General features: G+C 41.6%; 1 protein-coding gene and 1 pseudogene across 2 annotated transcripts in view; one reads left to right on the top strand and one right to left on the bottom strand.

Moving 5' to 3' along the window:
* Positions 1-24,999, bottom strand: part of Map3k3 (mitogen-activated protein kinase kinase kinase 3) — an 81,066-nt gene extending 56,067 nt beyond the window's left edge. The window contains exons 1-2 of one of the 2 annotated variants that reach the window (XM_050164220.1): positions 24,623-24,999; positions 11,449-11,570 (exon numbers count right to left, since the gene is read on the bottom strand). In XM_050164220.1, the coding sequence (XP_050020177.1) occupies positions 11,449-11,570; positions 24,623-24,626 (126 nt within the window). In that variant the 5' untranslated portion in view covers positions 24,627-24,999. Of the gene's footprint in view, positions 1-11,448; positions 11,571-24,622 lie in introns of those variants that run through there. The other variant, XM_050164221.1, reaches the window with a different exon arrangement.
* LOC126514961 (60S ribosomal protein L37-like) lies at positions 4,150-9,473 on the top strand (annotated as a pseudogene).
* Positions 25,000-25,932: the final 933 nt, after the last annotated feature.

The raw sequence follows: 25,932 nt of genomic DNA, 5'->3' as shown, positions 1-25,932 counted from the left end.
CATAATACTCATGCCACTACTAACAACAATACCACTAATGGCAGCATCCATAATAATCTTAAACCCACGGCTCTCTAGTGGCTTATTGCTCTGCTTCTCTGAATTTCAGCTTTAACCACTATATCTTTCTCTGGGTTTTTATTATTCATGCTACAGGAGTATGGCTGATATACCCATATTCCATTAGAAAAAAAACCCTGACCTTTACTTTGCCAACAGGTATCAATTGCAAACAACTTCTTGGTTAGTGGTGGGACCCATGTCCACTTACCCCCTCAATGCTAAAAACACATTATTTTCTTTCAATTCTATCACAGAGAAAACAAACCCCATTCTTTAAGATTTATTTTCTTATTTTTAACTATGACTTTGTGTGTATATCTGTATGTGGTATGTGCATATGCATGTGGGTGTGTTTGGAGGCTAAGGGCATTAGATCCTCCTGGAGCTGGAGTTACATATGGCTGTCAGCTGCCTGATGCAGGTGCTGAGAATCCAAGTCAGGTCCTCTGAAAGAATAGCTCCCGACAAACACTTGGAAAAAAATTCCTAAGTGGCCACTCCTGGTTGATTGCTATGCCCTGACATAGTAGCTTTCTAGTTTTATACATCCTCTGTTTCTACAATCTGCTCTGAATTTCTCTATGTATTGCCTCCTGGCCAAAATACATTCACTTCTTGGGGCTGGAGAGACGGCTCAGTGGTTAGGAACATGTATTGTTCTTGCAGAGGATTCAAGTTTGATTTTCAGCACCCACATCAGACAACTCACAACTACTTGTAACTCCAGTTCCCGGATATGCCTTTAATCTCAGGTACATGTACATATACAGGCATATACACATAAATAAATAATAATAAAAATAGCAATCCTGCTGCTCTTTCTAGTTACAAATAATGTCAGATTACTAATTATCTCTGTATCTGTGTTTACGTCTGCAGAATGAGGATGAACACCTTGCAGACTTGCTATGAGAACTAAATGAGATATCAGAAAAATATCTGACATGAAGCAGCCATGCAATAAATGTTTTTTGCTTTATAGCTGCTGCTGTTGTTACATCTATCACTGATTCCCCACAATCTTCCCAAAATTACCCCAGTTGGGGTAAAGTAGAAAACTGGACAAATAACCTTATTTATTGTTCCTACTTGATTCAAAGTAATCGTCCCAGGTAGGCTACAAATTCTGGAAGGACACGATTTTTTTTTTAACCTAGTTTCTGTATCCCCATGTCAAGCAAAGGAATGGCATATTATATGTGGTTAGCAACATTTGTTAAATGGATGAACATATTTCAGAACAAAACTTAAAAGTAAATGTCAGAAATAAGATGTAAGCTGGGTGCAGTGGTGTAGGCCTAGAGTCCCAGCAAGTTACTAACACCTTGCGGGAGTTTGAAAATGACAGGAAAAGAAAAGAGATATCAAAGACGAAAAGACCACATATAGGGTTTTTAAAAAGGAAATCAGTAAGTAACAGATGTAGAAGAAAAATAGTTATACTGAGAAAGACAAATGAATAGAATTAGAAGTGGCTTAGAAGAAAGAGGGCTTTAGGCATCTAAAGATGAGGATGAAACAACACAACAGAAAAGGGAAGGAGTTTATAAGGAAGGAAGTGTAAAGGACTTCCTTTTCCCAAGGGATTACAAGGCTAGAATTCCTTTCCAACCCTTGAAATGGAATATTGGTTCTAATATGCATCCTAAAAATTGATACTCCCAAACAGAACTCATATATACTTTGTTTAATAGTAATTAAGATCATTATGTCTTTAGACTTTTAAAGTAAAATATTAATATTTCAAAAAGTAGTAACTTTCAATGCAAATCTCTTTAATGATGGCCTCAGACAGTAGGATTTTCAAGCCTGTTTCTGCTTTCAATCTACTGTAATAATTTATATCATGAAGTCCCTGGGAAATTCCACTATATAGCCTTATGAGGACAAGATGAAAAGGGCATAACATCACAGAATTATTTATGAAAAGTTTTAACTCCATATACTCCTAGTGTCTTTCAAAGGGCCGAAGGAGTGCCCTACAGGGTCTTCAAACCCCATACTGCAAGAATCACTAAATTAGAATAAAAGAGTATCAGAGCCAAAGAGATGATTCAAGGACCAGTGAAATAGCTCAGCTGGTAAAGGTGCTTGCTGCCAAACCTGAGAACAATCTCAGGGCCCACATGGTGGAAGGAAAAGAATCAGCTCTCAAAAGTTGCCCTCTGATCTCAACATACATAACTTGCCACACACATAGACATAATTAAAACTAAAACATAATTAAAATTTCTTAAAATCATGGCTTAAGCATAGTAAAAGTACTCACTCTTCAACTAGGACAACACTGTATTTAGACACACCTAATAAGAACCTTCCTCAGGCCTCTACAGAACTGCGGGAACTAATACATTGCAGGGTGGGCCATAACTCAAACAATACTCTATGTTAAAGTAGTATGGAAGGGAACTGAACTTTTACTCCATACCCCAAATCACTCCTACTAGTACAGCTAAGCCCATGACTTGTAAAACAATATATAAAAACATGACTTTTTTTGTTCGTTTGTTTGTTTTTCGAGACAGGGTTTCTCTGTGGTTTTGGAGCCTGTCCTGGAACTAGCTCTTGTAGACCAGGCTGGTCTCGAACTCACAGAGATCTGCCTGCCTCTGCCTCCCAAGTGCTGGGATTAAAGGCGTGCGCCACCACCACCCGGCTAAAAACATGACTTTTTCTGATGCCATGATAACCATTCTAGAGCAGGATGCAGGCTCCAATGTACATCATTGTATGCCTAGATCAGCCAAGCTCCCAAATCTGAATTTCTTCTGTCAGGCTGGTCATAACGAGCCACAAATAAGGAAAGTTCAAATAAAGATAACTATGTTCAACTCCTTTGCCATCTCTGAAGCATTTCAATTCGTGGCCCAGTCTCCTCTGACTTCTATGACGTGGTTCTAACCTAAGGAACCTGACAGCACTTTAACCACTTCTGCTTCATTGATGGTTCCTCTTTCGTCACCTCTTTTTGTTTGCTTGGTTGGTTGGTTGGTTTTTCAAGACAGGGTATTTTTGTGTGTCAGCCCTGGCTCTCCTGGAACTTACCCTGTAGATCACACTGGCCTCGAACTCACAAAGATCCACCTGCCTCTGTCTGCTGAGTGCTGGAACTAAAGTCTTGTGCTACCACTGGAATGCACATTTAGGACTCAGAAAGATAGGATGGTGTGTACCCTGTCTATCACATGATGTTTCCCTCTTACTGGGGGTAGTAGTTAGAGAAGCAACCTACAGCCAAGGCAAAATATGCACCAGTTATTTCCTAAAGTTGGCTGTGAGTAGTTCTGATCAACAGCTGGGGACAGAATGTTTGTATGAAATGTGCCTGACCCCTCAACATGGTTACAGAGATTATAGAAACGCTATCTTCACCCTCATAAGAGTACTCACTACCTGCTCTTCCAGAAGATCTGGGTTTAATTCCCAGCACCCACATGATGACTCACAGCCATCAGTAACTCCAGCTATTATCAGGCACCAGTCATACACATGGTACCCAGATATGCAGGCAAAACACCCATACACATAAAAATAAATAAAATTTAAACAACAAAAACATCCTAAAAAATCTTTTAGTTTTCCGTAATTTTTAGGCTCTTCAAAACTGCAGATGGGGAAGTGGAAACCTGCAAAAATCAACACACACACACACACACACATACACACACACACACACACACACCTGTCCATTCTCAGCCACCCTCCCCCCCAGTAATTTCTTAACCTAGCCTAAGTTATATGCCTATATAAACCACCCTCTTAAACTAGTCTCCCTTTTCAATGTCAGCATTTCTTTTTGTTTCTCTCTGGGGTCACAACCCCGAGGCTTCACACATGTTGCTACTTGCTGGACAGCCCTTCTGTGTCATTATACCAAAATTGAGGGCTAGAGAAAGAGTTTAGAGGTTAAGAGCATGTTTTGCTCTTCAAGAAGCCTAGAGTTCTGTTCCAAGCACCCATGTTGGGCAACTCACAACTACAATTAACTCCAATTCCAGGGGATCTGACACCCTCTCCTGCACATAAATTAAAAAAAAAAATTAAAAAAGTAATTTTAGGATCTGAAGAGATGGCTCAGTGGTTAAGAGCACTGCTCCTCCAGAGGACTCAGGTTCAGTTCCCAGTATCCATACGGCAGCTCACAATCTTCCTAGCTCCAATTCCAGGAGACTTGATGCCTTCTCCTGGTATCTTCTGACACTAGGCATGCATATGGCACATATACATAGATGCAAGCAAAACAAGCACACATATAAAATAGAAATAAATAAATCCGAGAAATAAGAAGTAATTTTGATAGTAATGTCCTCTCATCTACATACACAAAAATCTCTGAGACCTTAAACCTTCCCTTCTTTCCCCCTTACTCTCCTTAAACACCTTCAGCATAAGACTGCTTCCCACTCTTCCCAGTATCACCATTACCGAGACCATTTACCCTTAGTCCTGGATTCCTTTTTGTTTATTTTGTTTGATGACAAAGGGTCTCTACAGAGCCCTGGTTGTCCTGGAATGCACTATGTAGAACAGACTGGCCTTGAACTCACAGAAATCCACCTGCCTCTGCTTCCTTAGTGTTGCATTAAACTTATGTGCCACCATACCCTACTAATTCTAGATGTTTAAAGTCATTTCTGCACTTTTTTGCTCTTCCACCCACTCTATTCTTTTATTTCCTATTATTTATCCCATTCACTCTACATTTTCTTTTTTATTGTTTTATAATTTATTTAAATTTATTTTATGTGCATTGGTGCGAAGGTGTCAGATCCCCTGGAATTGGAGTTACCGATGGTTCTGAGCTGCCATGGGGGGTGCTGGAACTGAACGTGGGTCCTCTGGAAGAACAGTTAGTACTCTTACCTGCTAAGCCATCTCTCCAGTCCTATGCTCTATATTTTCCAATACCAATCATCCTAAATAACTCTTTCACCATGCCACTTCTCTGTTAAAAAAAAAATTATCAGTGATGTCCCTGACCTGTAGAAGAAATACTAAATTTTCTGCTGTCATTTGAAGCTCCTTCAGTTTAACTATATTATACTGCCTGTTCCCTTTTTTCTAACCCTCTTTTCTAAGCAGCTCAATGTGTACCTTATTTCCTTAAATATGCCATATTCTTTCCCCTAGGTCTCACCGCCTCTTTCTGTTGTCTTCAGTTCCAAATATAGAACTCTCAGCTTCAGCACCATGTCTACCTGTACCACTATGCTTCCAGTCATGATAATAGACTAAACCTTTGAACTGTAAGTCAGCCCCAATTAATGCTTTTCTTTATAGGAATTGCCATGGTTAGACCAGGCTGGCAGTGGTGGCACACTACTAGCACTTAGGAGGCACAGGCAGGCAGATCTCTAGAGTGCGAGGCCAGCCTGGTCTACTAGTAAGTTTTAGGACAGTCAGGAAAACCCTGTTTAAAAAAAAAAAAAAAAAAAAAAAAAGGTTGCCCTGGTCATGGTATCCCTTCACAGCAATAAAACCCTAAGACATAAGCCAAAAATAAAACAAAGCAAAAATACCCACAAAAGCAACATACATATAACATTCAGATTTAGACAAATAAAGTCCCCAGTCCACCAAAGTTAGCAGGTGAAAGCTATGATCAGGAAAGTTGACAGTGCAAGCCTTAGAGGTGACTCAAAGTCAGTAAGGATGATATGAATAACTGACAATTCCAAACTTAAGCAGAAATGACTTCAAGTCTGCACAAGTAATCCATAAGGACTCTAAGAATAAAAAAACTCAGTGTTTATTAAATGTTGTCAACTAATCTGACCTTGCAAAAGCCTCCCTCAGGCATCATCTCTTGTCCCCTTTCTCCCTATATTTGCTCTATTTTTTTTTTTTTTTGGACAGGGTCTCACTATGTAGTCCTGACTGGCTAAAAAAATATCTGACTGCCTCCAGCTCTCTAGTTCTGGAATTAAAGGCATGTCCCATCACACCAAGCTATTTGCTGTATCTTTCTGGTAGCTCCTTACACATTTGGAACTGGAATCCTTTTGCCAAATATAGTAAATAAATTAAATAAAAAGAAAATGGAAACAATAGTATATTTTTTTATTTATAAATGACTCAGGGAAATCATTAAGAAATTAATGCAAGGGGCCAGGCAGTGGTGGTGCTCGCCTTTAATCCCAGCACTCGAGAGACAGAGGCAAAGCCAGCCTGGCCAAAAGAGTTAGTTTCAAGGCAGGCTCCAAAGCTACAAAAACACCATCTCAAAAAAACCAATAATAATAATAAAAGAAGGGATTCTTATAAACTAACCTTAAAAAGCAGTTCTGGGTTTACGTGTTATCTTATTTTCAAGTGGGCAAGCCCTCCTTTCCTTATCAACAATCTGAAAAGGAGGAGTTCTGAAAGTGAAGAGTGGGTCTGTCACAGGAGCAGCATGTTCAACCTCTGGCCTAGTAAGGATAACCTCTCCTAGAACTCTCTGCATCTGGAACTGATAATCAAGACCCTGCCCAGCTGGTGCCTGACACGAAGAAAGCAGCTTTCCCACGCAGAAGCACCCACTAGGAGACAGACATCTGAAGAATCAGATCCCAGCAGAAGCACCCACTAGGAGACATCTGAAGAATCAGGTCTCGACCTTGGAATCTATGCAGGCATGGAGAAGATTAGTAAGATTTAAGACACAGGAATTCATGAAAATAAGGATTATTTCTTCCTCCAATGGGATGATCAGAAATTGGGCTAGATTCACAAATTTGCGAAAAGATCATTAGATAGTAATGAAAAGCCAATAAAAGCATCAAAACCTTAACATTTTTAGTTTTACAACATGCATAGTTCTGGTTAGAAGTTGAATTTCACCAAAGCTCAAATCCATAAAATTAGAGCATAGAAGAAATGATATAACACTATAACTTTATATTTGTACATTTTTATAATGTGCAAAATACATTCTCTGATCTTGCAAAAATTTTAAGTAGATACAATGAGTATTAAATGTCTCTATTTCAAATGGAAAAACTGAGGTTCAAAAAAGTTATCTGCTTCTGGTCTCTTTGGCCTCGGTGGCAGAAGCAAGATGACGAAAGGAACGTCATCCTTCGGAAAGCATATCAACAAGATGCACACGTTGTGCCGCCGCTGTGGCTCTAAGGCCTACCACCTTCAGAAGTCTACTTGTGGCAAATGTGGCTACCCTGCCAAGTGCAAGAGAAAGTATAACTGGAGTGCCAAGGCTAAGAGACGAAACACTACCCGGACTGGGCGGATGAGGCACCTAAAAATTGTCTACTGAAGATTCAGACATGGATTCCGTGAAGGGACAACCCCTAAACCCAAGAGGGCAGCTGTTGCAGCATCCAGTTCATCTTGAGGATTTCAATCTGTCATAAAATAAATGTTCTGGTTTCCAAAATTAAAAAAAAAGTTATCTGAATTACACTCAGTACAACTCTTGTCGCTAGAAATCAACAGGTCTGTTTGTTTTCTGGCTCTCCTCCAATCTTTGTATAAGAGCTCTACAAACTATATTGCTTATATACTTATAGTCATTGACACTGTTAACTGCTATCATAAAACTCTGTCAACAGGAGATTAACAAACAACTCAGTGACTACTGGGCCACTGTACTTTACACTACACTGTCAACTCCATGAATAACTAGCACCCATTAACAGTGAACTGTGAATTGATGAGCCCTAAAGAGATGCTGTGTAGCATGACGGTAAAGCCAGGCACAGGCCCCAGGTAGGATGTGCCATATATCCAAGATATTCATCCAGCTCTAACTATGTTCTTGGCTTCCAGGGACCTAACATACAGAAAGGAAATTGCAAAAACCACAAACCTAGCTCCTAACAAATAGCTGCACAGCTAAGATCCCATTGCCCATGAACTCCCATAACTACTTAGAACACTTACTTATACTCGAATGTATTTTCTGTTTCAATTGTTTACCAAGCTGTTTACTTAGGGAAGTGGATGTCTAAAGTTCTGCCAAACAGATATCTGAATTAGGTTTTCTAGTTCTTCCAAGCCTCAGACCCAAACAAGTCTGTCAATGAACACAGCTCTTCTGGTTCCTCTTGCTCTGCCACTCTCAGCTTGGTATTGTCATTCTCACACTCATTCCACCCTTGAATGAACCATTTTTCCCACCACCCAAAATACTTGGTTACGTTTAGCTTCAACCCTGTGGTTTGGATCTTTATCCTAATTTGACATTTCTTAGTCCAATTTGGCATCTCAGCCATTTAAATTTTTATTTTTCATCCCCTCTCCTCCTAAACATAGACCCCTGGCAGAAATAAAAATACGGTGATGAAAAATCTATTTTATGGGCTGGAGAGATGGCTCAGCAATTAAGAGCACCGACTGTTTTATACTTTTTCGAACCTGCTACTATTACAAAAAGAATAATAATAAATGATGCTGCACTCCATAAACTGTAAAGATCTGTATCAACAGATTACATTGCCAGGTTCTTTTCATTACCTTAACCTATAAACACATCTTCCCATGTATCTCCTGTACTCCTATCTCAGCCTGTTTCTTAGAAATACATTCTTTTTGGCTTTAGGATTTTGCTAAAGAATACTTTCCAGAAATTTCTGCATTTCCCAAAAGAAACCCTGATTGACCTCATTAAAAGAAAAAGGCATCAATAAATTTTACTCAATATTAGCAGACAACCTTGAGCTACCAACACACACACACACACACACACACACACACACTCTCATCCTCTGTGCAGGGAACTGAGTTTGTAGCTTTGGAGCCTGTCCTGGAACTTGCCCCATAGACCAGGCTGTCCTCAAACTCACAGAGATCCACCTGCCTCTGCCTCCCGAATGCTGGGATTAAAAACATGCACCACCACCACCGCCCAGCTTGAGTTTAAAATTGCTGATATTCTCCATGTTCTTCAGCTCACTTTCCCCCAAGAATACAATCTTAAAGATGATTCAAATTAATAAGCTTATCATAGTGTAGAAACTAATGGAATGAATTCACCAATGAATCTGTACATTTCTAAGCATGTGATATCTTGTCTTCCCACCAAGAAAAAAAAGCCCTTATATTGCTTATAAAGTTGTTTTGTCCAATACAACAGACACAAGCCACATATGGCTATTTAATTTAATTCAAACTAAACAAAGTAGAAAATCCATTTGCCCAACAGCTGTATGCAGTCAGTGACTACCATACAGGTTAACAAAGATGTGGAGCACCCTGTCCACAGAAACTTCACTGGCAGCACTTGGCAGAGGCTGCTGCTGAATACTGCTATTATGAGAATGGTCCCTACAAAGCAGAATTGGGGTCACACTAACATGCTTTGTCCACGAAATGAAGTTTGTTCTTCCAGCACAAGAAGCATGTTTAGAACACATTTAGGCGTCCACAGGTATCTGGGTCCTTACCCCAAACTCTTTCTCACTGAACCCTGCACATGAGCTTGTTGTTCATGTGGGGCTGTTTAGAAACGCTGAGCTACTGCTGCTGCGCATTTTCTTTAAAAATAAAAAAAAAATGAGATTAATAATTTGTGTCCTCCATGCAACAGAACAATATTTAATGTTTTTCAAGTAAATTGTGGAGCCTAAGAGCCAACAGCTCTTGTTACTATTACTTTCTAACAAATAATCCATTTCATAATCTTCATAACCACTGAAGCAGCAGCAGGCAGAGTTTTGTTTTTTTAAAAAAAAAAAAAAAAAAAACAAGACTCTTTTGTAAGAACTTTTTGAGCTCTACGCAGGATTCGAAACTCTTCGGGACTCCCCCTGCTCCTTTTCCTGGAGTGATTCCCTAGGGCCTTCTTTTCACCCGCTGACTGCTCTCCATACCAACAGTCCAGCTAGGAAAGATCAGCTAGCTGCAGCAGTGTTGGCGAGCACACTCCACATAGGAAGACAGGAAGGAAAGTGAGGTCATTAGACTCAAGCCATGGGGGAGGGGACTCACTTCTGGTAAAAATGTTCCTTCCCAACAAGGCTTTGAATACAAGTAAACTACAGCAAAGGGGAAGCCACACAATGAGACAAGACAGATTAATGTACTAAAAGTGTAAGAATGAGTCCTAATCTGTTATTTCACCCAGTTCTGATTAATAATCAAACACTAGAGGCAGCTTTCTAAACTAATCTATTATAACATGGAGCAAAACACTCCTCCTATCCCCCAAGGAACCTAGAATTCCTAAAGGCAGGAAATAATCTGGGAGGGTATATCTAGCAGATCATAGGCAGAAAAACGTTTTAAAGCCTTATACTTTCTTGTAACTCTCAACAATTGATAGACAAGATTAAATGAGAAGAGATTGCCTAATAAGAAGACACACAGGGAGAATGTCCTGGACAGACTTTCATCAAGCATATATGGTACTTGGGTACTACAATCATGACAAAGAGCACTAGACATCCACCAGACCATGTGGGACCCTATCCATACACTCTTCTCTGAAGGCATGGGATGATAAAAGATACCAGACATGAGATGATTTCAACATCACATAAATTTAAATGTTAACAAAAATAGGAAATATTTTTCTAAAGCAGCACATGACTCTCAATAAAAAGAGACTCTCAATACCCAAGCCAATAATGGGAAACAAATCGTTCAGCATTGCTCTTAAAATATGGTATATTGACACTTTAATTAATGAATTACCCTTCCTAATTATATTTTACATAACCAAATATGAAATTTTTTCCTGAATATATACTCTAAGGCAGTTGAAGACCTTACAAGTTACAGATCAAAAATTTGATCTGACAAATAATCAATAAAAAGCAAAATAATTACATGAATATAGACTTCATAAGAAAAGAAAGAATGCCAGCCAGGTGGTGGTGGCAGTGTACGCCTTAAATCCCAGTACTCAGGAGGCAGAGGCAGGCAGATTTTTGTGAGTTCAAGGCCAGCCTGGTTTACAGAGTGAGTTCCAGGACAGGCTCCAAAGCGATAGTGAAACCCTGTCTCGAAAAACAAAAGAGAGAGGGAGGGAGGGAGGGAGGGAGGGAGAGAGAGAGAGAGAGAGAGAGAGAGAGAGAGAGAGAATTATTCTTATTCTCCAGAGATGAGATGCTATGCCAAGACCCATACTTGGCTGCTACATATCATTCACTACTTAACATGAGTGTAAAATGGACCAACATTATTCAAGCTTAGTATTAGAGTAGCCTTAGCTTCTCATATATTCCTCATTTGAAAACCTCTCCTCATCCAGGTGGTAGTGGGGCACACATTTAATCCCTCGGGAGGCAGGGGCAGGTGGATCTCTGTAAATTCGAGGCCAGCCTGGTCTACAAAAGCTAGTTCAGGACAGGCTCCAAAGCCACAGAGAAACCCTGTCTCAAAAAAAAAAAAAAAAAGAAAACCTCTCCCTAGTAAGTTTGGTAAAGCTCTACCAGTCACACATACCTGCCTGTTTGGGTGACCCGTGTCCTTGTTCTTCATGGTCTCATATCCAGATACCCGGGGACGTCGGCTCATCTGAAGGGCCACCAGGTCCTTCATGATAGAGTCTAATGCCTCCTGTTCATCTGCATTGAAAGAAAGCATGTAGGCTAAGATACTTCAATAAAGCACTGTTTCCACCAATTACACTTCTAATATTGGAGGGTGTAAAAGGACACACCTGAGATGTAGTGGCACATGCCTATAATCCCCACACTTGAGCGGCAGAGGCAGAAGGATAACTACAAGAATGAGGCCAGTCAGGGCAATACAGCAAGACCATTTCAAAACACAACAACAAAACAAGACAGACCCTATAACTACAGTCACACAGTGATTAAGAAAAAGATAACTAAGGTCAGGCTATAGCAATATAAATTTTAATGTTTTCTTGACAGTCCTCCAGATTTCTGGCAATGCACTAGTTGGGACTGAGGGAGTAGTTTATTCAATGAGAGAGGAATTCAATCATGAAAAACTTGAAAAGTTGGAGTGAGAAACAGCACAGTACAATATAGACGGTTATTGAATGAAAATATAAATTCAGCAAGCTAATCCAGGGGCAGGGTTGGTCCTAGACCTACCTTTCCTTCTTTTTAAAGGCAGGGACTCACTATGTATGTAGCTCAGGCCAGAACATAACAGACATCTAGGTGGGATTTTTACAGTCAGCAACAACACCCAGACTTACTCTTAAAGCACTATGTGTGAAAGAGGACTTCTTAAAAGACCTCAGGTAGTTGCTTTGAAAACAACTGTTTTACAGGTCTAACCTTTATACACAGCTTCTAACTACCAATTTTACAGGCTAGTCAGCTTCAGATAGGGAAGTCAAAGGGTAGTTCTCCTGTTTTTCTTCCTTAACTGGCCAGAGCAATGTACTGTCTCTACCTTACTGGCTTTACTTTTAACCTCTTTCTCTTAAATACTGTGGAATACTAGAGTTTGCACTTTCTGAAGTCCAAACTGTCCAAAACCCAGAAAACAAACCAGCCTGACCCCAAGCTTTACAAAATTCTCCCAGAGATCTTTACCCATTCAAATAACATTTAAAGGCTGAAAATAATCTATCAGTTAATCTGGAAGAGAACATGTGGGTGAGTGTCACACTCCCCAAGTGACTCACTTGGGAACTTAGGGCACACCTTTAAAAAAAGCAAGTAAAAAAGCCTCCACCCAATGAGAGTGTCCATCTTCTGCCCTTCATTCTTGTCCCTTAAAAACATTAATACTCCATGGGAAGAAAGAATAGCATGAATCTGGCCTCTTGCCCAACTACACCTCTGAAGAAACATAGGAAAGGAAGTACCAAGATACTTATAAAGATATTTTTACTTATTTATTTTTATTTTATGTGCATTGGTGTTTTGCCTGAATGTATGTCTGTGTGAGGGTGTCAGATCCTGGAGTTATAAATAGTTGTGAGCTGCCAAGTGGGTGCTGGGAATTGAACCCAGGTCCTCTGGAAGAGCAGTCAGTGCTCTTAAATGCTGAGCCATGTCTCTGGCCCTATAAAGATACTTTTGACTGTCCAGAAAAGTAAAATTAAATTTAAAACTTGCAAGAAAAAAATAAGATTAGCTTCCTCTAAAATTCCACTTTAAAATATATACAAAAATTATTAGTCTACTACAATGGTCCAGGCCTTTTAACCCAAGCACTGAAGAGGCTAAAACAGGAAGTTCTTAACTTGGGAGACTAACCTGGACAACACAGCAAGACCCTTTCTCAAAAAACCAGGAGAAATGAGGATGTTTTACACATATACTTCTAACACTCAAGGATTAGAGACCTTCAATAAAATAATTTAGTAAAGGAGACAACTAATGAGTAAGTGGGTTCTTGTAAAGGACAAACATAAAATCAATCAACTATTTTATATTTTTCTAGCAATTTCTCTATGGCTTTTTAAAGAAAGACAACTTGGTGTAGAAATATAGCTCGGAGCAGCTGAAGAGAATTTACTTGTTTTATTGTTTTTAATCTAATAATCAAAATTTAAAAACAAAAACCGAGCCAGGCATAGTGTCATACACCTTTAATTACAGCACTAAGCAGCACAGCTTTGTGACTTTAAGGCCATACTGGTCTATATAGTTCTAGGCCATCAAGGGCTACATAGTAAGAACCTGTTTTATTAAAAAAAAAAAGAAAAAGAAAAAAAGAAAAAGGTATTTTTAAGGGCTGGAGAGATGGCTCAGTGGTTAAGAGCATTGCCCGCTCTTCCAAAGGTCCTGAGTTCAATTCCCAGCAACCACATGGTGGCTCACAACCATCTGAAATGGGGTCTGATGTCCTCTTCTGGCCTTCAGGCAGATACACAGACAGAATATTGTATACATAATAAAATAAATATTTTTAAAAAAAAAGAAGAACACTGGCTATTCCCTTTCTTGAAGAGGACCTGGATTTGATTCCCAGCATCTACAGACAGCTTACAACCATTTATAACTCCAGTTCCAGGGGAGCCAGTACCCTCTTCTGGCCTCCTCTAGGAGCAAGGCAAGTGGTGCACAGATATACATTCAAGCAAAACACCAATACACATAAAATAAAATAAATTTAAAAACAAACAAGAACAGAGGCTGGGGTATCCATGTGCAAGGCCCTAGATTCAATCAATCCCTACACACACACACGCACACGCACACGCACACGCACACGCACACACACGCCTCTAAAGCATAGTATCTAAACTATCTTAAAGGTGACAGACATAAGATAAGTAAGAGCAGGGCGATAGTGGCGCACGCCCTTAAATCCCAGCACTCGGGAGGCAGAGGCAGGCGGATCTCTGTGAGTTTGAGACCAGCCTGATCTACAGAGCTAGTTCCAGGACAGGCTCCAAAGCCACAGAGAAACCCTGTCCGGGGGAGGGGGGGGGATAAGTAAGATCAGCACTAATAAACCTTATCTTAGACGCATCCAGTAAAAGTACTGAGAGCCTAATATATGTATGGAGGTTTGAGAAGGTTGGGTTTTTTGTTTGTTTTGTTTTTGTGTAGAGGGGCTTGGTTTGGTTTTGGTTCAGTTTGGAGACAGAATAGCCCTATGTAGCCCTAACTGGCCTGAAACTTGCTATGTAGATCAGACTGGCCTCACAGAGGGGTCCAGTTGTCTCTACATCCCATGCCCAGCATGTATGAAGTTTTTACTATCAATGTTACCATGTGAAGAATTAAGAATCTCATGGTAAGGTGCTAGTATTTAGTGGTACAATGTATTTCGGTACTTGCCCAGTATGTATAAGGCCCTACTTTCAATCTCTAGGCGAGAGGGGAAGGGAATATTAAGATTTGCTATTGTAAGGGCTGGTTTATCAAGTTGACAAATTTTTCCTCCAGGAAGCTAACCAATTCTCAGTGTTATTTGGTGTTCTTTGTACTAACAACATTCTAGGAGAATGGTATGTCATTGCCCGAAATCTAGGACAGCTGACCTAAGCGAAGCATGGTTATAAACTGAATTTTATGAGGTCAAACATAAAACTAAAAGCAGTGAAGTGTACAACTGATATTTCCAACTACAGACACAGAGACAAGTGAGCTGACTGGCTCTTTTAGGCGCTGCACTCTAGACTGAGGACTAACTAAATCATGTGGGCTCCCATAGCAGCAACTCTTAAAATCGAGAGCTGTCTTAGAAAGCAGCAGTCAAGAATATGAACTTTGAGTCAGAAACATTTGAGTTTAAGGAATCTTTAAATAAATCATGTGTTTTCCTAAATCTCAATTTCCTCATTGTGCAAAATGGAGTAATAAAGCATCATTTTACAGAATTACTAAGATAAAAACACAGAGAGATGAAGAAAGAAGACAACTTAGAAATTACTTCTCATGGTACTTAGTAATGCTTTAAAAATGCTGGCTGTTATTGTCATCAATATGAAAAGGTCAGTGGAAAAAGACTGGAAGGGCTACTTAACCTACCCTATGATTTAATTTATTCCTGAATTTTATTAATCATTAATAACCATTTGCTCAATATCTATCATGCATTATTCATTAGAAAGATTTTTTAAAAAAAGAATTTATTTTTATATAAATGTTTTGCCTAAATGTATGTATATGCACCACATGTATGCATGCCTGGTGTCTACAGAGGCAAGAAGGAGGCAGTGGATTCCCTGAAACTGAAGTTATAGGTGGTTTTGAGCCAACATGTGGATGCTGGGACCTGAACCTTTTGCGAGAGCAGCCAGTGCTCTTAATGGCTGAGTCACACCTCACTTTAGAACATTAAAAGCAGCCAGGAGTGGTGAAGCCCAACTTTAATTCCAGCACTTGGGAGAAACAAGCAGGCACATCTCTGTGAGTTTGAGGTCAGTCAAATCTATATGGTGAGCTTCAGCTAAAATTACAGAGTGAAACCCTTATCTCAAGAAAAGGAGAAACTAAAAAAGAAAGAAAAGAAAAAAGAGCAAAAAAGAAAAAAAGAAAGTTTTAAAGTTAAAAAAAAATTCTTGGAGTAAAAGCGTAAACAATCTGGGAGTGGTGGCACCGTCTTTAATCCAAGCGATGGAAGACAGAGGAAGGTAGAACTTTTGAGTTTGTGAGGCCAGTTAAGTCTCCATAAACAATTCCAGGCCAGTCATGACTACATAGTCTGAGACATAGACCCTGCCTCAAAAGCAAACAAATAAATAAGTAAACTTTAAAAAAGAATAAACAAATACAATGTCATTTTTAAAAGCAGATTGAAGAAACAGACATGTTGACACACACCTATAATTTCATCATTCAAGATAGTACCTCAGGTATGAGGCCAAACTGGGATAGAGTGAGACCCTATCTCAAAAAAATAATAAAAATAAAACACAAACATATACACCACAAAAGGCCAAACCAGGTAAGATGGCATATGCCTCCAAATTCAGCCCTAGGGAAACTAAAGCAGGAGGATCACAGCAAGTTCAAGGCCAGATTGGCTTATATAGTAAGACCTGGACTTAAACAAACAAAGTAAGCTAGTATGGACAATATACAAACCAGTATACATAAATACAAATGTATGAAAGTATTTTTTGAAATGTGAGTAGCAAGAATTTATATATAGATATTTCACATAATCATTAACAGATTAGATTCTTTCAGAAAAGCAAACTATTTTAGCTATGCCAGAAAGCTCACAAAGTGAGCTGAAGGAGAAAAAATAAATAATTATCAAATAAGGGATAAAGATGGAAATAAATAAATAAATAAATAAATAAATAAGAAAGAAGCCAGGTGGTAGGCCCCTCAAAAAGCCAAAAGACGTTGGACAGTGGTTGTGCACGTCTTGAATCCCAGCAAGTAGGAGGCAGACGCAAGTGGGTTTCTGTGAGTTCGAGGCCAGCCAGACGTAGCGAGTGCCAGGCAGGCTTCAAAGCTATACAGAGAATTCCTGTCTCAGAAAAACCAAAAAAAAAAAAAAAAAAAAAAAAAAAAAAAAAACAAACAAACAAAAAAAAAAAAAAAACCAAAACCAATCAAACAAATAAAAAAAGAAATGAAATGAGGGTTATTTGTTGTTGCATACCTACAATCCTAGCACTTGAGAGATAGAAAGAAGCAGGAGTTCAAGGTTATCCTTAGCTATATCGCAAGTTCCAGGCCAGCTAAGAATAAATGAGAATCTGTGGTGATGGCTCCCTGGGTGAAGGCACTTGCTGTTTGAATTGGATCTCTGGGACCCACACGGAGGAAGGTGAGAGCTATCTAAATCTCTACACACGTGTACCATGGCACATGTGCCCTGCCAATCCATAAAAATGCACACATAAGATAAATAAATATATGTTAAAAGAAAGGAATCTAGGAAGGGTATAATGTGTATTCAAAGAAAACAAGGAATTTATGAAACAAGGACCAGAGATCAAGCTTTAAAATGGAAGCACCGGCTGGCAAGATGGCTCAGCAGGGAAAGGGGCTTTGCCATCAAGCCTTACAAACTAAGTTTGATTCCTGGAACCCACATAGTGGTAGGAGAGAAATGACCTACACACATACACTGTGGCACATGTGAACATGTACCTGATGCACACACAAGAAGGAAGGGAGGGGGAGGGAGGTAGAGGCTCCGAAGAAATCACAAGCAAGTAGGTACCTGCAGTTTTCAGCACCCTGTGCTTTTTCTTCTCTTCTCTCTGACTTATGGTGTGGGGCAATATACCCCCCTTTCTGGCTCCAGTAGGAAGTTACTTTTCCACACTGAACTTCTATCTGAAAGGCCTTTAAGGTAGTTCCCTTTTATGAGTTCTCTTGGTTAACCCAGAAAAATTAGAGGAAGTACCATGTCTTGTAATAAACATTATCATCCTACAAGGTATCTATTTACTACCCCACACACTCTCTTTTCCGCATTTACAAATCCACAAAGTAATATTTTGTTGGTGGTGGTTTTTTGAGACAGGATCTCTCTAGGTAGCCCTGGTTGTCCTGGAGCTTGCTATGTATACCAGGCTGGCTTCAAACTCAGAGATCAGCCTGCCTTTCTCCCAAGCACCGGGATTAAAAGAGTGTACCACCACACCCAGTCTAAAGTAATATTTTAATCTTTGTTTTCACTTAACTAATGATGTTATTTCTTCATCTTGCCAAGGCTCTGTCTTAGTTTTGCCAGGTCATCTGATCAGACTGCTCAACTCAAGAGAGCCCGTGTTTCAGAGTCCCTGCATCAGATTTTACTTTCTCTCCATGACAGTTCCATTTCATGTATGTCTACTGCCTCTACTCTGACCATATTCAGACAAAAACCATTATACACACAAAATATTGCTTCTTCAAGAACCTGAGTGAAGACTGGTGAGATGGAGTCTGTAAAGAGGAAGTCATGGAAGCCTAATGCTCGGATCCACAGTGAAAGGAAAGAACTGACCTCCAAAAGTTGTGTTTTGATGTGTACACACACACAAAAACACACACTAAAAAAAAAAAAACTTTAAAGAGCATGGTCCAGCCAGATATAGTGATGCACACCTATTGATCCCAGCACTCAGGAAATGGAGACAGAAGAATCAGGAGTTCATGGGCAAGTTTAGCGTGGGTCAAATAAGACCTAGTTTCAAAAAACACGCAGAAAATGGCTGAAATCAAGAGTGGTGATGCACATCTGTAATCCCACCAACTAGGAGGTAGAGGCAGGTGGATCTCTGTGAATTTCAGGCCAGGTTGATTCACATAGCAAGTTCCAGGCCAGCCAGAGCTACGGGTTAAGGCCCTGTCTCAACCCCTCCTCAAAACTTTAAAGAAAATGTAATTTTTATAAAGAACAGTATTGAGCCAAGAAGTGGTAGTGCATGCCTTTAATCCCAGCACTGGGGAGATCCGCCTCTGCAGGAGGACCGCTCTGAGTTTAAGGCCAGCCTGGTCTATAGAGTAAGTTCCAGGACAGTCAGGGATACACAGAGAAACCCTATTTTGAAAAACTAGATAGATAGATAGATAGATAGATAGATAGATAGATAGATAGATAGATAGACAGACTGACAGACAAACAGATAGATAAAAGCAGTATTGAAGTTTTGCTAAAGGTTAAATACTGATATTTATTGTTCTGTTACTATGATATATAACAATCTACCAAAATTAACTAATGGATCTAAATTTTTAAATACACATTACAAAGTAAAGCACTACTTTCTCATAAGACTCAATAGAACCACCATTTTACACCTTCATATGTGTATTCATTAAAAGATCCTGTGCATGTTCCTGTGGAGGTCAAAGGTTGGTATCAGGTATCTTCCTGTACATCTCTCCACCACAATTTGGGGACTGGAACTCATCTATGTGGCTAGGTTGGCTGGCCAACAAGCCCCAAGAATCCTCTTGTAGGCCTCCCCAGGCACAAACTACCATACCTGGCTTTCCAAATAGGTACTAGGGATTTGAATTCTGGTTCAAGCTTACACAGCAAGTACAGAACAAACTAACTGTCAGCTCCTCTTCGTTATATTTTCATATTTGATGGAACTAATTTAAAGAATGTTTATGTGTGAGTATGTGTGTTGGTGTGTCATAACCCTTAAATTATAGAATTGGTCTCTTCTTGAGAACAATTATACACTTTTGGCAGAGCACCTACACTCACTTACTGGTCGAGCATACCTAATCTAAAACTCCAAAATCTGAAACAGACTAGGGATATTAATCTAGTAAGGTCTAGGCAAGTATTCCCAAATACTTTTAAAGGTATAGGGGGAGGCTACTGGTGAGATGGCTAAGTGGCTAGGAGCACTTGTTGCTGTTGGAGAGGATCTGAGTTTAATTCCCAGTACCAACGTGTTGGTTAAAAACCATTTGTAATTCGCCAGGTGGTGGTGGTGCATGCCTTTAACCCCAGTACTTGGGAGGCAGAGGCAGGTGGATGTAGAGGCCAGCCTAGTCTACAGCGTGAGTTCCAGAATAGTCAGGACTATTCCACAGAGAAACCCTATCTCAAAAAACCAGGGGAAAAAACATCTGTAACTCTAGTTCCAGGGGATCTGATACCACTGACAGCATCAATAATACACATGGTACTCATGCTGACAGGTGGACAAAACACAAGTAAAACAACTAAATCAAATAAAGATTTAAACTACAAAACCTGAAACATTTCTGATTCTCAGTATAAGTCAGATCTTAAGGGTCTCACACATGCTAGAGGGCACTCTACCACTGAGCTATATCCCTAGTCCTGATCCTAAGCACTTTAGATAAAGAATATTCTACCTAAATTTGTTTGCACATTTCTGCTTCACCTTACCTCCCTGTAACCTCTTAGAACAGAATAATGCCGGTCCAGGGCTTAATACTACAGCTGAATATAGGATGTACTAGTCAAATGGGCAAAACAAAACAGAAAAACTTGCACTCTCTGTATTTCCCTAAGTAATGTTTAGTTGAAAGCAAATTTACTTTTTACAAAAATAAAACCTAAAATCTTGTTTCAAAATCCAAAACTACAGCCAAGGCTACACAGAGAAACCCTGTTTCAGAAGAAAAAAAAAATCAAAACCAATTTTATTTTTTTTCGTTTTGATTTTGAATCCTGGTCTCAAATAGCCCAAATAGGCTTCACATTTGCCATTCAGTAAGAATGGCCTTGAACTCCTGATCTACCTCTACCTCCCAAGTGCTGAGAATGGAGGCACTACCATTAGGCCTACTACCAGTTATCATTCTTTATCTTCCTTTATTCATTTATCCTTAATTTTGTGTGCATGTTTGTGCATATGTATATGAGTGTGTGGGAATGTGCACCTGTTCACGTATATGTGAAAAGCAAACTAGACTCCAGGTGTCTTCTATCTTCCCCACCTTTCTGCCTTGAAATGGGGGTCTCTCACTGAACTGGAAGTACACCATTTAGGCTCGGCTGGCTAGCCAGGCAGAAAACTCAAGATCCACCTTTTGGGGTTACAGCTTTAAAGCCATTCTTGACTTTTAATGTGGACACTGGGAATTCAAACTTGGGAGTAAATGCTTGCAGAGCAAGTACTCTTATGCACTAAAGCCATATTTCCTGCCCCCAATTCTCATTTTAAAAAATCTCGGCTGGAGAGATAGCTCTCAGTGGTTAAGAGCCCTAGCTGTTCTTCTAGAGGACAGAGGTGCAATTCCTAGCACTCACATGGCTGCTTACCACTCACTGTCTGTTACCCCGGTTCCAGAGGCGACTCCATGGGCAGCAGGCACACGTGTGTGTGGGAAACACATTACACATTAAAAAACAATTTTAAAAATATATAAAAATTCTACTCATGAGTCTTGTATAGATGGCCCCAGCTCCGGAGGGACTGGGGAGATTATTCAGTGGTTAAGAGCTCGTCCTGTTCTTCTAAAGAACCCGAGCTCAGCTTGTAGTACTCTTATCAGGCTGCTCATAACCTCCTGAAAACACAGTTTCAGTGGCTCTAACACTCTCTTTTGACATTCACATAAACACATACACATAAATAAAAACAAACCTTTAAAAAAGAACAAAAACAAAATCTATTCATAGTATAGGTGCTAATTTATTAAACTGATTCAGGGTTCTCTCAGAATAGTTGTTAATCTTGAGTCTATTACATGGGGGTTAGATTGTAACCAAATGAGACTGTTCTTAGGTGTTTCCAAATACCCTGGAACCCTAGAAACACAGACCTAGTTCTGTAAATTATAAGTATTTCAACTCTAAATCAAGCGATCAGCCCAAACCAACCATCTTTAATCCTGTATCCAGTTCCCTAGATTCCTGTAATATTTCCAAATCCCATTTACCCCTTTTTTGTTTGTTTGTTTGAGACAGGGTTTCTCTGTGAAATAGTCCTGGTTATCCTAGAACTCTGTAGACCAGGCTGGCCTTGAACTCAGAGATCCACCTGCCTCTGCCTTCCAAGTGCTGGGATTAGAGGAATGTACCACCACTGTCCAGTCTATTTGCCCATTTTTAATAACATTCCACTATGCTTCAGATTACATTTAGAAAAAGAACAAATAAACACTAGCATATAACTCCCAGGAATTATTAACAGTATTACTATAATTTCTGGAAGAAATTTTAGTATGTCCAAAAGAAAGTCCACCTCAATTTCAATAGTCACATAGTATCAAAGCCAAAAACCAGCCAAACAGACAGAAAAAGATTTCCTATTATTTATGACGGTAAGTGTCGTTTCCAGTTTCCACTAGATGTTTGCTGGGGCTAACAGACAATATAAAACCTGACATGTTTTCATTAACAAGTCAAGTTGTCAAACAGGCTCCAGTCTGGAGCATAGAACAGCTCAGGAAAACATGACTATAAATCAAAGCACCTGTAGGGCAGAGATGCAAATTAGTTCTAGTCCTTTAGTCACTGACTTGGAGTTTAAGAGTAGTGAAAATATTAAAAACTTTCTTTCATTACCCGTTTGAGTTTGTTTATTAAGTTTTAGGTGCTGGGGAAGCAGAGGAAGAAGGATTACTACAAGTTCATGGACAGCCTGGTCCGCATAGCAAGTTACAGGGTAGCTAGGGCTACACAGGATGACCCTGTCTCAGAACAAAAAAAAAAAAAAAAAAAAAAAAGAGAGAGAGAGAGAGAGAAAGAAAAGAAATTCAAGAGAGAGCACAGGGGCCGGGCTGTGGTGGTGCACACCTTTAATCCCAGAATTTGGGAGACAGAGGCAAGCAGAGCTCTGTGAGTTCGAGGCCAGTCTGGTCTACGTGAACTAGTTCCAGGACAGCTAGTACTATTACACAGAGAAACCCTATCTGGGGGACAGGGGGGCACAGGGATGCAGTTCTAGCATTAACAGGGCTAGGGTTTGGTGCCCAGCACTGGAAATTAAAAAAATAAAATAAAAAAAACATGTAAAAAGTAACATGGGGGGTCAAATGAGAAGATACCAAGTTCCCTATTCTTTTTTCTTTGGGACTTTGGGACTTTACCCACACAGTTTCCTTCCTCCCAGCATCACCTTTCCATATATTTAAACACTTACTGAAAACATTTCCAAATGTGAAAACAGGCTCTTACCTATTTTCATTTGAGAGATGTGACCCACATTATCCAGGCATTCACACTGGTTTTGCAAACAAAAAGTTATGTGTGAGGTCTGTGCATGAAGCTTAAAACTCGCCCACAAGACAAGAGGAAAAACTTACTAGACTATCACAATATAAATCCATAATTCAAAGATTTTGCTGCAGTACTGTAGCATAAGATAAATGTTTGATGCCTGGGAGGCAAAAAGAATCCTCTGCCCCATTTATAATAAACACTCCATAAATACTTATTGGAATATATATTATAAATATTTATCTATTTGTGAAGCCTTACTGGGTTCCTTTTGTGTCTAATTCTCAGATGAGACCTCTGTAGGGAAAAACAAACAAACAAACCCTGAACAGGAAGGGAACAGAAAACCCAGCAAATGAACAAACCCTTTCCATACTGTATGAGGGGCACACTGGGGGGGGGGCAATTCATTTAAAATCAGAGTAAAGAGGCCGACCAAAACTGAGTCAATGTGCCACTGTACCCACTTAACCGCCTACAAAAATGACTTGACCTTCCTATAGGGCAAAGCAAACACTAGCATTCCATTTTCATTTGGGCCACTTCATAGAAGCACTGAATACTTCTCTGTAAAGGAGACTTTCACTAAATTTTATCCGTCTTACTTAGGACAATACTAAATATTTTGCAGAACCTGACTGGGACCAGAAACGAGAGCATCGCAACACCTGCCCCAACTGGAGAAGCAAAGCATATTTAAAATGTCACATGCTCCTTAGATGAGTCTTTTCGTAAAGTACCAAAATTACGCAAATATAATTCAGTTCAAATATTATGTGGAAGACATTAAAAGCTTTTCTTAGATTACATCTTCACAGCAGAACTGCAAATAGTGACAAAAAGGAAATGATTTCATAGTCATTCTTTTGTGTGACGAATGCCTCTTTCAAAAGTTACATAGTTTCAGGGATAGCCCAGGATAAAAATAATAGCCATCGGATTTTTCCAAAAGTAGGGTTTGAGCTATAACCCACAGCACCCATCATTCTTAACTTCCCGTAATCTGCGAGGAGCACAGATCGCATTTCCCAAGCCCGCTTTTGCTAACAGGGTTCCGCGTCGAGTCGTCTCGCAGTCCCACATACCCTCCCCCTCTCTGCGCAGGGGAGCGCACGGAGCTCGAGAGCAAAGCCCCGGGAACTCACAGGCCAGCCTGTGTGAGCAAAGGGAAGGAAATGACACAGGCAGGAAAAAAAAAAAAAAAAGCAAATCAAGGAAAAGACACAACAGCAGCTGGGCCTGCACCAGGCTCCAGCCCCGGCCCCACACTGAGCTCCGGCTCCCCCACCCTCAAGCTCGCGGGCCAGCTCGCTGGGGACCGGAGTGGGCGGCCCCGCCGAGCACGGGCCTCGGTCCCGCAGACCCCTCCCCGGGATGCGCCGGCCGCGTGCCCAGAAAGAGAGCTGCCCAGTGGGTCTGGCCGGCAGGGCACCCCCGGAGGGTCCCAGCAGCCAGACCCGCCGCCCGAGTAGCGGCGCCGCGAACGGGCGAGCAGTCCTCGGTCTCCAGCCCCTGGCCCGGCAGGCTGTCCATGCCTGTCAGGCGGCGGCCCAGGGTCCTCCTCCCCTCTGCCCGGGGCGGGGCGTCGCGAAGCAGCGCGGGTCCAGGCCCGGGCGGTGGCGGTACTCACCCATGGTGGCGATGGCGGCGGCGGCGGCTACAGTCCCGAAGTGTCACCTCCGCAGCCTGGGCTGCATGCCGGGGGAGCAGGCGGCGGGGACGGCAGCGGGCCTGGCTCCGCTCGGGGGCCGCGAGCTGCGCTGGCTGCGCTCGGGGCCCCCGCCGCCTCCCCAGGCTCCGGCTCCGGCCGCGGCCGGGCGCTGTGGCATGAGCAGGGTGGCCCGCTACATCCCCGGAGCTCCCCGGCTCGGCCCAGCCCGGCCTCGGCGGCGCCGCTCGGCCCGCCCGCCCGCCAGTCCCGAAGTCCAGAAGTCGCTCTGTCCGGCCACTGTTCTCCACCTCAGGAACGCTCCGAAAAACAAACCGCTGGGCGCGCAGCTAGCTTCGCTGTCCGTCACTCATGCCAGCGCCCGCCAATCCCAGGCAGCTGCTGGGCCTCGGCCCCACCCCCACTGACGCTGCCAGCCAATAACCGGGAGGGAGTCGGATCCTCCCGCCCCTCCTCCGCTCGCTCCCAACACCCTCACTCTCGGCCGCCAGCTAATCACGACGAACCAATCCCGCCTACCCTCACAGGATGCCAATGGGCGAAGTCAGGACGATTTCCGAGGGCGGTCTAGAACCTGCCAATCACCGAGAGACAGCGCCCGTCCTCTCGCTCCTAGCCAATCACGGACAGGGCGCTGAGCCCCGCCCCGGTGTATCGCGAGCTGGCGCCCTCGGCCTCTCTTGCCCAAGGTATGGGCTGCTCCAATCACAGCTCCGGCCTGAGGCTCCGCCCACAACCCCACCTCTACTCAGTCGCGGAACCCGGGGCGAGCGCGCGGGCTGGCGCCGTTCCCCTCGGCGGCAGCTCTGCTCCTGGGTTTCGTTGAGGCGTTTTCTGTAGCGGCGGAGGCCCTCGGAAAACCAGAACCTTCGGCCCTCCGATTGTCGGCTTCCCGCGACCTCGCCGTCCTGACGTGTCCCGCCCCTGCTGGTGCGAAGCGTCTGGCACGGGATGGGCGGGGAAGTTTTGGCTCAGTGCTTCCAGGCTTGAGAGGCCACTGCGCTCCACGGTCCCTGTGAGCAGCCCACAGCTCCAGATGCCGCAACGGATGGCGGTCTCGCTACTTCTCTCATTGCCCTGGGTCTCAGACCTTCGAGGCTACATCCATGGGTCCTGATTCCTCCATCCCCAAAGGCTAGAGAAGTGCTGGAATCTGGATCCCCCACATTCTGAGTTCTGCTAGAATTGCTTTTGGACAACAGTTTTGCTCTTAGAATTTTATAAAAGCGGGACACGTTTTAAAAAGAAAAGTGCTGGAAAAGTAGAAAGAA

This window comes from Alexandromys fortis, unplaced genomic scaffold, assembly GCF_014885135.2.
Source record: "Alexandromys fortis isolate MF-2015 unplaced genomic scaffold, M_Fortis_MF-2015_v1.1 scaffold_156, whole genome shotgun sequence".
Taxonomy (NCBI): Eukaryota; Metazoa; Chordata; class Mammalia; order Rodentia; family Cricetidae; genus Alexandromys; species Alexandromys fortis.
Note: the sequence above shows the minus strand (reverse complement) of the source record. Positions and strands in the feature narration are given on the sequence as shown.